At 40.5% G+C, this 12954-nt stretch overlaps 1 protein-coding gene across 3 annotated transcripts in view; it reads right to left on the bottom strand.

Annotated features, from left to right (window-relative positions):
• Window positions 1-12954, bottom strand: part of tex10 (testis expressed 10) — a 102564-nt gene that overhangs the window by 36443 nt on the left and 53167 nt on the right. For all 3 annotated transcript variants that reach the window (XM_072575553.1, XM_072575551.1, XM_072575552.1), the window contains exon 9: window positions 11576-11753. In XM_072575553.1, the coding sequence (XP_072431654.1) occupies window positions 11576-11753 (178 nt within the window). The remainder of the gene's footprint in view (window positions 1-11575; window positions 11754-12954) is intronic.

Below are 12954 nucleotides of genomic sequence, written 5' to 3'. Positions count from 1 at the left end.
GAAGAAGGTTGTAGAAGCTATTAGAAAACAAATACTTCAACAAATACCTGCATTCATAGGTATCACAACAAGCTACACCAGAACAGTTGCTAATAGGAAACTGTTTTATATGCTAAAAGAACTTAAGAAATCTCCAAATTACTTAAGAAAAATATGAAGCCAACAGTCAGCAAATTCTGCACGTCAATTATTTTACTAAAATCCCACTGCATTAGACATTAAACATTATTTTCTGATGCACAAGTTAGCATAATCCACAAAATGGAACCTATTCACTGGCATCATTGTTGAATTGATTATATCAATCACAGCTTGAAAAAAAAAGCTAATCTACCTGTTTGGCTACAAGCCAGTTACTATAAAAGGAACTGAGGCACGATGATAATTTGGCAGATAATCAATGCCCTTTACCATTAAATGAAAGCTCTATTAGCATCACTATAATCACAAAGTCAGTGTGTGTGTGGTACACGACAAAGCATCACAGAGTTCCAACTCTGGATCTGTTGTTCTACCTGATGCTGACGTCAATGTGTCCAAAATTATGCCTAAATGTCACTTCAAGGAATCCCCTCTTCAACACCAAGTACTTTTAGAAGTTATAATCTAGATAACTGTCATAGAAACATTCAGCAGCTCTTTGCTTCCAAATTACAGTTGGCGAATTATACTGGGAAATATAAAGTTATTGGAACAAGACAATGTGAAGCTAACAAGGAGTCATTATCCAAGCTTACTAATATTTATAAAGTAAAATAATCCTTAAAGATCAGTTCTATATATCTGTAAATAGCTAAATTTTCTCGAGAGAAAAAGTTATGGTTCAGATGCCCACTTGCACCATAAACCTTTTCAAAAAAGACTATTACAGTGAAGGAATTGCAATACAGTATAAAACATGATCAAAATACATTTTTTAGAATTTCCAAGTAACAAAGATGTGTTATTTCAAGGGCCAATTGAAAGCGGTGGTGACTTGCTACTGCAAATTTGGATGGTGCTACTGAAGAAGCAGGAGTGAGTTTTTATAGTACCCCACTTGTAGATGCTACATTCAGCTACAACTTTGGATATGTGGTGAAGACAGTGAATAAAGAAGGTGTTTGATGGGATGCCAATCAAACAGGCTTTGCTGTCCTGGATGAAGTCATGCTTCACGAGTGCTGTTGGAATTGCACTCATCAGGTAAGTGAGGATTATTTTGTCATACTCCTGACTTGTGTCTTGTCGATAACGGACAGGTATTAGAGATTAGGTGGGTAGTTACTCACTGCAGGATTTCTTGCCTCTGCTCTGTAGCCAAAGTATTTATATGGCCAGTCCAGGTCAAATTCTGGTCAAGTCACCCCAGCATGTTGAGAGTGGTGGATTCAGCAACAGTAATAACATTGTCATCAAATTCTAGATATTACAGGGCAGGTTCATTAGTACAGTGATACAAAACTTCACATTTGGCTGATTTCAAGGTCAGCAGCAAAGCAACTGTACTCTGTTACTACAAAGAAAGCTGCCCACAAGAGATTGAGAATTTCAATAGCATGGACTTCCCTTTATGCATCAGCTTGAATTCATGCAAGGCAGAAGAATCTCCAGACTTCCAGTAAAGTATGCCATCTAGCAAGGTAAGCAGTCAATCACACTAAAGTATTTTCCCCGACATGAAACCAAGAAATAAAAATCACTGCCTCTTAAATTTTAACCCAGTGAAAGTAGTGATTGGGACATACATATGGGACGAAGGCAGAAGCTAAAATATCAAATAGATTCAATAATATCTTAAATTTATCATAATAGAGAAATTTGATGTTCAACAAATTCTTAAAAATCTTGCAGGGTCTGTGAGAGTGTACAGCAGTAATTATGAATTTAATGTGCCTTGTATTGATTGATGAACTGCAAAGTGAAACAAATATAGTGTCTCCATTCACTTATAATAACTAGTTTCTAGCCAGGCAGATGGGAAAAGCTGCCTGACACTAAACATTACAAAAAACAACTACATCTGATAACCCATCTACCGTCTCAAACTCTCTCCACCACCAGTACACAAAGGCAGAAGCGTGTCCAATCTACCTTCGCTTAATCCTTTCTTGGATGTAGGTATCACTGACAGAAGCGAGCATTTGTTGCTCAAAAATTTAAACTAATTTCAAATGGGGGATTTCAATTTCTCTCTCAGGGGTCAATGAGTAAATAGCAGAAAGACAAGGTTTGACACAACAGTAAAGAAAAATTTCAAAGCAAACGTTTTGTGACAAAGCTGCTCCTTTAACAAGGTTATGCTGTCCTTGTTTTTTTCCCCCAGATGGGTCGTAAATGACACAGACTCCAAAAAGTCTGGGAATTAAAGTATTTTAGTGCCAATTTGATAATAGCTAACAGAAACGGCTTCAGGCAGAGGCTTTCAAGCTTAAAAAAAACCCTTGTACGATGAAAGGAGTGTGGCCAGTTCTCCCAGCTCAAGTTTTCTCTGGTTTGGTTCTTTTTAGCAATAGTGTGAAAAAAGGCTGCTGGACCCAAAGAAGCAGATCCATACTGGTACTCTCTCTCTGACCTCCACCCTGTAAAAACTGTTTTTTGATTTTACCTTTTGTGCCATGGGGTGTTTATGGGGGTTGTTGCAAGTAATAGGAACAGTATCATTAAGCTGGGGTGATCTATTAGGTTTTTAGAGGGATTAAGTTATTCAGTATTCTGTTTTCTGTTGTTTGTGTTTCATTCAGTAATCTTGTGAATAAATTGTTTGTTTAAAACTAATTGGATTGACCAGCTGATTCTCTCCTGGAATATCCACGTTACACCTGCTTAAAACAACTAGCAAAATTAAGGCCTGGGCTACTTTCTTGAAATATTATGAGGGGTCTGGCCCATAACAAAGTCTAAAACAAAAAAAAATTCAAATAAAATGACTAGTTAATCATACTAAGCATTAAAGAATGCCAAGCAACAAAACTATTAACCTCTCTTTTTTGCCTTCTCGAATAAGCAGCCCAGCCAGAGATAGGCAGCCTCGGCCCCAATTTTTCATCACCAGGGCAGTGTGCAGATGGGGCTGAATAAAGCTGTGTTTACCTCACAATGACCTTGCATTTGCGAAATGCACTGCGAGCTGCTCAATGGCAGAATTGCTATGAATGTGGGAGTCAGAAGTGGTTGCCTTACACCATAGGTCTGCCCCCTCTCAGACTGCTTTGTGCAGAGGTTTTGGGTTTGGGGTCTGGCTCAAAACATAACCTCCTCACACCAACAGATCAAATCTATACTCTGCAGTCCTGCTACATCAAGTCATGAATGGTGGTCAGCAGTTAAAAATCTAACAAGCATAGGAGGCTGCACAATAAGGAAGGAGCCCAGCAGATCAGTGAAAAGGACAAAGCTGAAGCATCTGCAACCATCTTCACCCTGATATGAAAAATAGATAACCCACCACAGCCTCCTCAAATTCCCCATAATCCCAGAGCCCAGCCTTCAACCATCTCAATTCACTCCTAAGTGATGACTTGAAATGAGTGAAGGCCTTACATATTGCAATGGATATGGGGCCTCACAACACTGACAACAATACTGAAGGAATATTTTTCTAAAACTAGCTACACCATAACTTAGCTGTTCCAGTACAGTTAAAACATGAGCAACACAGAAAATCGCCTAAGGATGTCCTGTCACAAAAAAGCAGGACAAATCTATGCTGGCCAATTGCTGCTCTACTTTCAATCATCGACCAAGTGATGGATGACATCATCAATAATGCTATCAATGAGCAATTACTCAACATTAACCTGCTCACTCATGCTCAGTTTGAGCTTTGCCAGGCCCACTCATTCCTGATCTCATCACAGACTTGATCCAAACACAGACAAAAGACATGAACTCAAGAGGAATTTTGGGTTACATCACGACAGCAAATGACCAAGCATAACATCAAGGAACCTTGAAAAATACTCGAGTCAATTTGAATTAGGGGGAAAACTATTATACAAACATAGAGTGATAACTAGCAAAAAGGAAGACAGCTAGGTTTGTTGTCAATTATCTCAGGTACAAGACATCATTTCAGAGGTCAAGGTAGTGCCATAGGCCCAAATGCCTTCAGCTGCTTCAATGACCTTCTCTACATCAAACGTCAGAATTCAGAATGTTTGCTGATGCTTGCACAATGTTCAGCATTATTCATAATTCATAATATCTTTGCTTACGCTGTTGGGGAGGGTTGAAAATTATATGGCAGGAGGATAGGAGCCAAATGAGGAGGTTAGTGGACAGTAAGGAGGTAGTAACTAAAGTCTGTAAGGAACGAGACAATGAAGTCAGCGTGGCTAAGGGTAAGAGTAGGCATGGAGCAGATGATGAGCGCAAAGGGACTGGTAGTCTGAGGTGCATTTGTTTTAATGCAAGTAGCGTAATAGGGAAGGCAGATGAACTTGGGGCTTGGATTAATACCTGGGAGTATGATGTTATTGCTATTACTGAGACTTGGTTGAGGGAAGGGCATGATTGTCAACTACATATCCCAGGATACCGATGCTTCAGGTGGGATAGAGAGGGAGGTAAAAGGGGTGGAAGAGTTGCATTACTGGTCAGAGAGAACATCACAGCTGTGCTGAAGGAGGGCACTATGGAAGACTTGAGCAATGAGGCAATACTCGAGCAATGAGGCAATATGGACATAGCTCCGAAATAGGAAGGGTGCAGTCATAATGTCAGGGCTGTACTACAGGCCTCCCAACAGCAAGTGAGAGACAGAGGTACAAATATGTAAACAGATTATGGAAAGATGTAGGAGCAACAGGGTGGTGGTGATAGATTTTAACTTTCCCAACATTGACTGGAATTCAGTTAGTGTTAGAGGTCTAGATGGTGCAAAATTTGTCAGGAGCATTCAGGAGGGTTTTCTAGAGCAGTATGTAAATAGTCCACCTCGGAAAGGGGCCACACTGGACCTGGTGTTGCTAAATGAGCCAGGCCAGGTGATTATTTTTCAGTAGGCAATTACTTTTGGAATAGTGATCACAATTCTATAAGTTTGAGGATGCTCATGGACAAAGACGAGAGTGGTCCTAAAGGAAGAGTGTTAATTTGGGGAAAGGCCAACTATACCAAAATTCAGCAAGAGCTGGGGAATGTAGATTGGGAAGCAGCTGTTTGAAGGTAAACCCACATTTGTCATGTGGGAGGCTTTTAAAGAGAGGTTAGAGTACAGGAGAGACAATGTTCCTGTGAAAATGAGGGATTGAAATGGCAAGATTAGGGAACCATGGATGACAGATGAAATTGTAAGACTAGCTAAGAAAAAGGAAGCATACATAAGGTCTTGGCGACTGAACACAGACAAAGTTTTGGAAGAATATCTGGAGCGTAGGACGTTTCTGAAATGAGGAATTAAGAGGGCTAAAAGGGGTCATGAAATATCTTTAGCAAACAGGGTTAAGGAAAATCCCAAAGCTTTTTATTCATATATAAACAGCAAGACAAAGGTTGGCCCACTCAAGGATAAAGGAGGAAAGTTACATGTAGAGTCAAAGAAAATGGATGAGATTCCTAATGAGTACTTTGCATCAGTATTCACCAAGGAGAGGGACATGACAGATGTTGAGGTTAGGGATAGGTTATTCATAGTCAAGTCAACATAAGGAGAGAGGAAATGTTGGGTATTCTAAAAGGAATTAAGGTGGACATGTCTAGATGGGATCTATCCCAGGTTACTGAGGGAAGCAAGAGAGGAAAGAACTGGGACCTTAACAGATACCTTTGCACACAGCTGAAGTCCCGGAGGACTTGAGAATTACTAACATTGTCCCCTTGTTTAAGAAGGGTAGCAGGGATAATCCAGGTAATTACAGACCGGTGAGCCTGACATCAGTGATAGGGAAGCTGCTGGAGAAGATACTGAAGGATACCATCGATTCCCATTTGGAAGTAAATAAGCTAATCAGTGATAGGCAACATGGTTTTGTGCAGGGAAGGTATGTCTTACCAACTTAACCAAATTCTCTGAGGAAGTGACCAAGTTGATTGATGAGGGAAGGGCTGTAGATGTCATATACATGGGCTTCAGTAAGGCATTTTACAAGGTTCCCAAATGGTAGGTTGATGGAGAAAGTGAAGTTGCATGGGGTCCAGGGTGCATTAGCTAGATGGATAAACAACTTGCCTGAGCAACAGGAGACAGAGAGAGTAGTAGTGGAAGGGAGTTTCTCAAAATGGAGAGCTGTAACCAGTGGTATTCCACACAGTGGTGTCCCAGCATGGACCATTGTTGTTTGTAACATATATAAATGATCTGGAGGAAGGTATAGGTAGTCTGATTAGCAAGTTTGCAGATGACACTAAGATTGGTGGAGTAGCAGATAGCGAAGGGGACTGTCAGAGAATACAACAGAATATAGATAGATTGGAGAGCTGAGCTGAAAAATGGCCGATGGAGTTCAATCCGGCAAATGGGAGGGGATGCATTTTGGGAGATCCAATTCAAGAGTGAAGTATATGATAAATTGGAAAAGCCATGGGGAAAATTCATGGAGAGATCTGGGTGTTCGGGTACATCGTATCCTGAAGGTGGCAGGTCAATAGAGTGGTCAAGGCGGCATATGGCATGCTTTCCCTCATCGGACAGGGTATTGAGTACAAGAGTTGGCAGATCATGTTACAGTTGTATAAGACTTTGATTCAGCCACATTTGGAATACTGTGTACAGTTGGCTGGCACATTCTAAAAGGACGTGGATGCTTTGGAGTGGGTGCAGAGGAGGTTCACCAGGATGTTGCCTGGTATGGAGGGCACTAGCTAGGTTGAGTAGGTTGAGAGAGGTTGAGTAGATTAGGATTATTTTTATTAGAAAGTCGGAGGTTGAAGGGGTACACGATTGAGGTCTACAAAATCATGAGAGGTATAGAAAGGGTGGATAGCAAGAAGCTTTATCCCCCCCAGAGTGGGGAACTCAATTACTAAGGTTCATGAGTTCAAGGTGAGGGGGGAAAGTTTAAGGGAGATATGCGTGGAAAGTTCTTTACACAGAGGGTGGTGGGCGCCTGGAATGCATTGCCAGCAGAGGTGGTAGACACAGGCACGATAGTGACATTTAAGATGTACCTAGACAGATATATGAATGGGCAGGAAACAGAGGGATATTAGATTCTTAGAAAATAAGCGATAGGTTTAGATAGAGGATCTGATTGGTGCAGGCTTGGAGGGCCAAAGGGCCTGTTCCTGTGCTGTAATTTCCTTTGTTCTTTGTTCCTCAGATATCAGAGCAATTTCTAAGCTTGGGCTGATATGTGACAAATAACATTTGCAATACACGTGCCAGTCAATGGACGTCTTCAACAAATAGGAATTTACCAACCGCTCCTTAATATTCAATGGCATTAGTAAAACTGAGCCAAAGGTGAAGAGAATACACCAGTGCTCACAGCAGGAAGATTCACAATAGCTGTGCAGCCATGCAGTTTAGAAGGAACATTGACCATCACGTCCAGCAGCAGACACAGTGGAACAAAGTAACTTCCCCATGAAGCCATACACCATCCTGACTTGAAACTATATCACCATTCTTTCATTGTTGCTGGGAGAAATTCCTGGAACTCTCTCCTTAACAGCACTATGGTGTAGCAATCATGTATAGAGTGTAGTAGTACAAGACGGCAGGTCACCACACCCTTCTGAAAGCAATTAAAGAACAGAATGAAAGCTAGCCAAGCCAGTGACTCCCATATCCATTGAACAAATAAACATGCTCAACACATATGCTTGCCACACCCCCTAAGCCCTCTCTCCACAAATAACCTCCCTCAAATCACACTGATCCCAACAACAAACCCTCGTCAACTTCACTACACAGAGGCCCTCTCCACCTTTACTCCCAGATGCTTCACCAACATATAATCCCTCCAAGCTCAAACTTCCCAGTCCCCACCTGTAATGATTGCGAATGGTCACCCAGCTGGACCTCAGAATAGGAGTTCCCTATTTGGGGCTATTAATCTGATCCAAATCAGGGGGTCCTGGCTGACAGTGAAAAGGAGGAGTATCCTCCAACTCTATTTTGATTTAATCCCTGCCCTCCCCTTCACTGTTTGATCACACAGCATTGCCTTTTGTGAAGGGCACTGCTTGTCACTGGCCACTCGGGTGAGCAGCCTCCTGTGCGACACATTGTCAAAGGCCTTCTAAAAATCCAAATGGATTACATCAACCAACTCTCCTTTGTCCAACTTGCTCATCATCTCCTCAAAAAACAGATTTCTCAGGCTTGACCTCTCCATATCAAAGTATGCCGCAATCTCATCCTTAATAATGGACTCTAAAATCTTACTAACAGCCGAGGTCAAGCTAACCAGCCTATAATTTCTCATCTTCTGCCTCCCCCCTTTCTTAAACAGTGTATTACATTAACCATTTCCCAGTTTGCTGGGACCCTCCCTGATTCCAGTGATACATGATCAATGCCTCTTCAATCTCCTCAGCTACTTCCTTCAGAACATGGCGTGTAGTCCATTTGGTCCAGATGATTTATCTGCCTTCGGACTTCAGTTACCCAGCACCATCTTAGTTGATGGTCACTGCACTCAACCTCTGCCTCCTGACTTTCTTGAAGCTCTGGTATGCTACTGGTGTCTTACATCATGAAGATCAATGCAAAGTACTTACACAGTTCCTCTGCCATTTTTTCTGTTCCCCATTACTACTTTCCCAACAGTCCAGCGTCCACTCTTGTGTCTCTTTTACCTTTTGTGTATCTTAAATATTCTTCCAATCATCTTTTATATTACGCACTAGCTCAACCTCATTTCATTTTCTTCCCACTTATTGAATTTTCAGTTGTGCCCGGTTGGTTTTTAACAGGGTTCTCAATCCACTGGCTTCCTACTCTTCTTCAACACATTGTATGCTTTTTTTTTGCTGCCCCTGATTTTCCTTACCAACCATGATTCCTTTATTCTCTGCTGTGCCTCTCAAATTACCCCCAGAAATTCCTGCCATTGGTACTTCACAATCTTCCCTGTTAGATTCCACTTCCAACTCTCTCTCTCTGTCAAACTGTAGGGTGAATTCATTCATATTTTGATCACTGCCCCCTCAAGCTTCCTTCACCTTCAGCACCCTAATCAGGCATAATCACTCATCACGAAATTCAGAATTATTTGTTCCCTACTGGGATCTACCACAAACTGCTCCAAGACACCATCTAAGATATTCTACGAATTACACTTTTTGCAATCTGCTACCAACCTGATTTTTTCCAGTCCACCTACATATGAAGTCCCCCATGACTACTGTAGTAGTGCCCTTCTTATGTGCCTTTTCTATCTTGTAATTTATTTCTGCCCCACATTTGGACTACTGCTAGGTTGCCTGAATGCAAATCCCATCAGGGCCTTTTCTCCTTTGCAGTTCCTGAAATCTACCCACACAGATTCTACACCCTCTAACCCTATAATCACTTATTCCCAACAATTTTATTTCTTACTAACAACACAACCCTGACCCTCTGCCAATATGCCTGTCCTCTCAATAGGACGTGTATCCTTTGATGTTTGTTCCCAGCTCTGATTCTTTTGCAGCCACATCTCTGTGACACCCACAGCTGCTCACCCTCCAATTTCATAGGGCACCATAAGCTAATTTACTTTGTTTTGCAGACTGAATGCAATTAAGCGCAACACCCGCCGCACAGTTGTCCCTTTATCTGCCTGCAGTTAAGATTCCTGACCCTTTCCATATTGTTCTTTTTACTTGTTTTGGAAATTTTAATAATCTCTTCTGAGCCCTTTCCCACTTGAACTTTTTCCATAATTTTCCATGTAACCGCCTACATTTCCTTCCCCTACTGTTTAGTTTAAAGTCGTGCCCACAATTCACCAGGATTCTGGTCCCAGCATGATTCAAGTGGAACCTGTTTGATCGGAACAGCTCCCTCCTTCCCCGGTATTGGTGCCAATGTCCCATGAATTCAAACATGTTGTTCTACACCAATCTTTGAGCTTTGCATTTACATCTTTAATCTTGTTGACCCTGTGTCAATTAGCTTGTGGATCCGGACACTACCTTCCACTCCAAGTTCCTCTGTAGTCCTGATAAAATATCCTGAACAGTGGAACCAGGCAGGCAACACAGCCTTTGGGACTCTCAGTCCTCACCATGTCAAATAATGCCTTTTCCCTTTACTATCCCTTATTTCAACTGCACTTCTCTCTTCTCCTCTCTTGAATGGCTCCCTGTACTATGGTGCTATGGTCAGTGTACTCATCCTCCCTACAGCCCCCACTCTCATTCACACAGGGAGAAAGAATCTTAAACGTGTTAGTCAAGCTTCGGCTCCTTCCGTACTACCTCGTGGATCCCCCTACTTGTCTCGCTCATTCACAGGCATAGCCTCATGTCCCTGATTACTGACCAAATTCAAGGCAGTTAATCTAAGGGTTTATATTGCCTCCTGAAACAGTGTCCAGGTAATTCTCCCCTTCCTCAGTGTGTCACAATGTTTGAAGCTCAGACTCCAGCTCATCAACTCTGAGTCGGAGTTTCTTAAGCAACCAACCCTTGTTCAAAAAAGTGGCCACAATGAACCATAATTGGGTCCACCAGCTCCCACATCATGCATGCTTAAAAACAAACCCAAGCTTTTCTAAACAATTATTAATCTTATTCTTCATGAAAGACTTCAAAAGGGTCACCCTACTGCTGATACTTATGTAGAAAGTCTTATATTACTTGTCCCCTCTGAACTATTGTGCAACATTGCCAACCATTTAATCGAAGGAGGCTTGAGGTCAGAATGCTATTGCATTCATTAATTCTTTCAGCATTTTTGAATGTCTTCTCCTAAGTCCACTAAATTTTATATACTACGTTCAGTCCCATCAACCACTTTTGTAAAAACCTGTTCTGTTCATAAGATTTCCTTTTGCACCTTTAATCAGTCATACAATTCCACTCATGTTTATAAAATCTGAAGTTACTTGTATATTATTGTCTTGCGTTTCTTCACTCCTTTCTTTAAAGCACATTATAATGCATCTGTTCTACTGGCTTGCTTTTGTATTATTAGATACAGCCTCTTTACTCGGGTATCAGATTAAGTTCTCTACTCCAGTTTGACCTTAACTTTTTGTATGAATATGTCAAAGCTGTACCATAACCATCTCACGTTTGAAAAAGCTTCCAATTGTTATGTATTATCCCATCTACCTAAATTCTAATTATCTGGACAGGTTTGTTTAAATTCATCTTTCTAGTTAGCTATCTTGTTTTACTTTTACTGTTCTTTTATCTCAATTAAGGTTCCATGATATAACGACCACTACATTGTTCTAGATACAGTACCTTCCAGGCCTTTAAAAGAATTATCTGGGGAATTAGTTATTAATTTGGTTTTCTCTATTTCCTTGTTGCAAGAACTAAGTATGATTACTTCTGGAAGCTCAAAAATAAACACTTTAAAATATACAAAGAGACAACAACAAACAACAATTAAATATTACCTAGACAGGAGTATTAATTGCTTTTTGGAGTCTAGGCATTTACTTACTCAATAAAATAAATAAAAGTACAACTATTGAATAGTTTGCAATCTTACCTTGTATGTAGTATACGAATAAGACTAATGGCTAGTTTGGAGGTCACTCTTCCCATGGTGCAACAACGACTGAGGCAAGACAATAACTCAGATGAAATAAACGGTAAGAAATAAACAAGCTGCACCAAAGAACGCTGTGCTTCAGATGGAAGTAGGACCAGAGTGCCATCTTGTGGATCTAAGTAAAATAACACAACTGCATCAGTAAGTAATGCACTATCTCATTTCATGCATGAAGGACAAGCCCCACAACGGCAGTTCTGTTTCACCAACCCCAGTGGAATCTTACACTATGGGTCCAGTTAAGTTCTAATTACTTCTGAGCAATGGAATCCATTTAGAAAACAAAATATCAGCAAAAATATCAAGTGGCATTTCTAGAAGTTACTTTTCTGGGATGTTTCTGAATCCAAATAATTCTAACTTATGACCTGATTTTAACTAATGGGCTCAAATATTTCTTATCCAGGATAGGGTTTACTGTTACTTTAGTATCAGAACTTGCTTGTCCTGAAAACTTGCTTGGATTTGATCACAAGTATTTTTTGATACAGACACATTATATTCCACAGTATTCCAGTAATCATAAATTTAAATTGTCTCAACATTGATTACAGCAACTAAGAAATGGATTGTCGTTTTTGCAAACTTAGAGACCAAAAGTGTACACAGTACTCCAGATGAAGTCTCATCAAAGCCCTGTACAGTTTAGCAAGATTTCTTCATGAACTGAAACAAAGACCAACATGTTATTTGCTGGACCAGCATGCTGACTACTGCTACTTCCTGCACAAGCACAAACAAATCCCTTTAAACATGAACAACTGCAAATTTCACACCAGAGGAAAAATTGTTTTGCTTTGTTAATCTTACGACCAAAGTGAATAACTTCACACTTCCCTAGCTTCATATTTCTGCTACCTTGTTAACCACTCACTTTAACTACCTTATATCATTTTGCCACCAATATGTGTCTCCTCACAGCTTACTTGTCCACCTAGCTCTGTTTCAGCAGCAAGTTTAAGATAATGTTGCTCTGTCACTTCATGCAAGTCAATAACCTGGATTTCTAGCATGTTCAATCTCATGAGAACAAATTAGTACTTTCATGGGCTGAATATAATCAGTGTAAAATGAAAAATTTTCTAAATAGTCAAATCAATGCAGTGTCTTCAAAGAGGTATTACCTTTAAATGAGGAAAAATTTTAAAAATGTGAATATGAAAATTATTTTTACAACATTAACGGCTACTGATCCTGACATTTACAGTCACAATTCTTATTTAATTTTACATTAATACACCAGCAGTGGCACTGTGGTAATGTCATTGGACTAGTAATCCAGGACCCCAAACTCTAGGGATTTGGTTTATATTCCA

The sequence above is a fragment of the Chiloscyllium punctatum genome, chromosome 8, assembly GCF_047496795.1.
Source record: "Chiloscyllium punctatum isolate Juve2018m chromosome 8, sChiPun1.3, whole genome shotgun sequence".
NCBI classification, from domain to species: Eukaryota; Metazoa; Chordata; class Chondrichthyes; order Orectolobiformes; family Hemiscylliidae; genus Chiloscyllium; species Chiloscyllium punctatum.
This window is presented reverse-complemented; position numbering and strand designations above follow the sequence as displayed.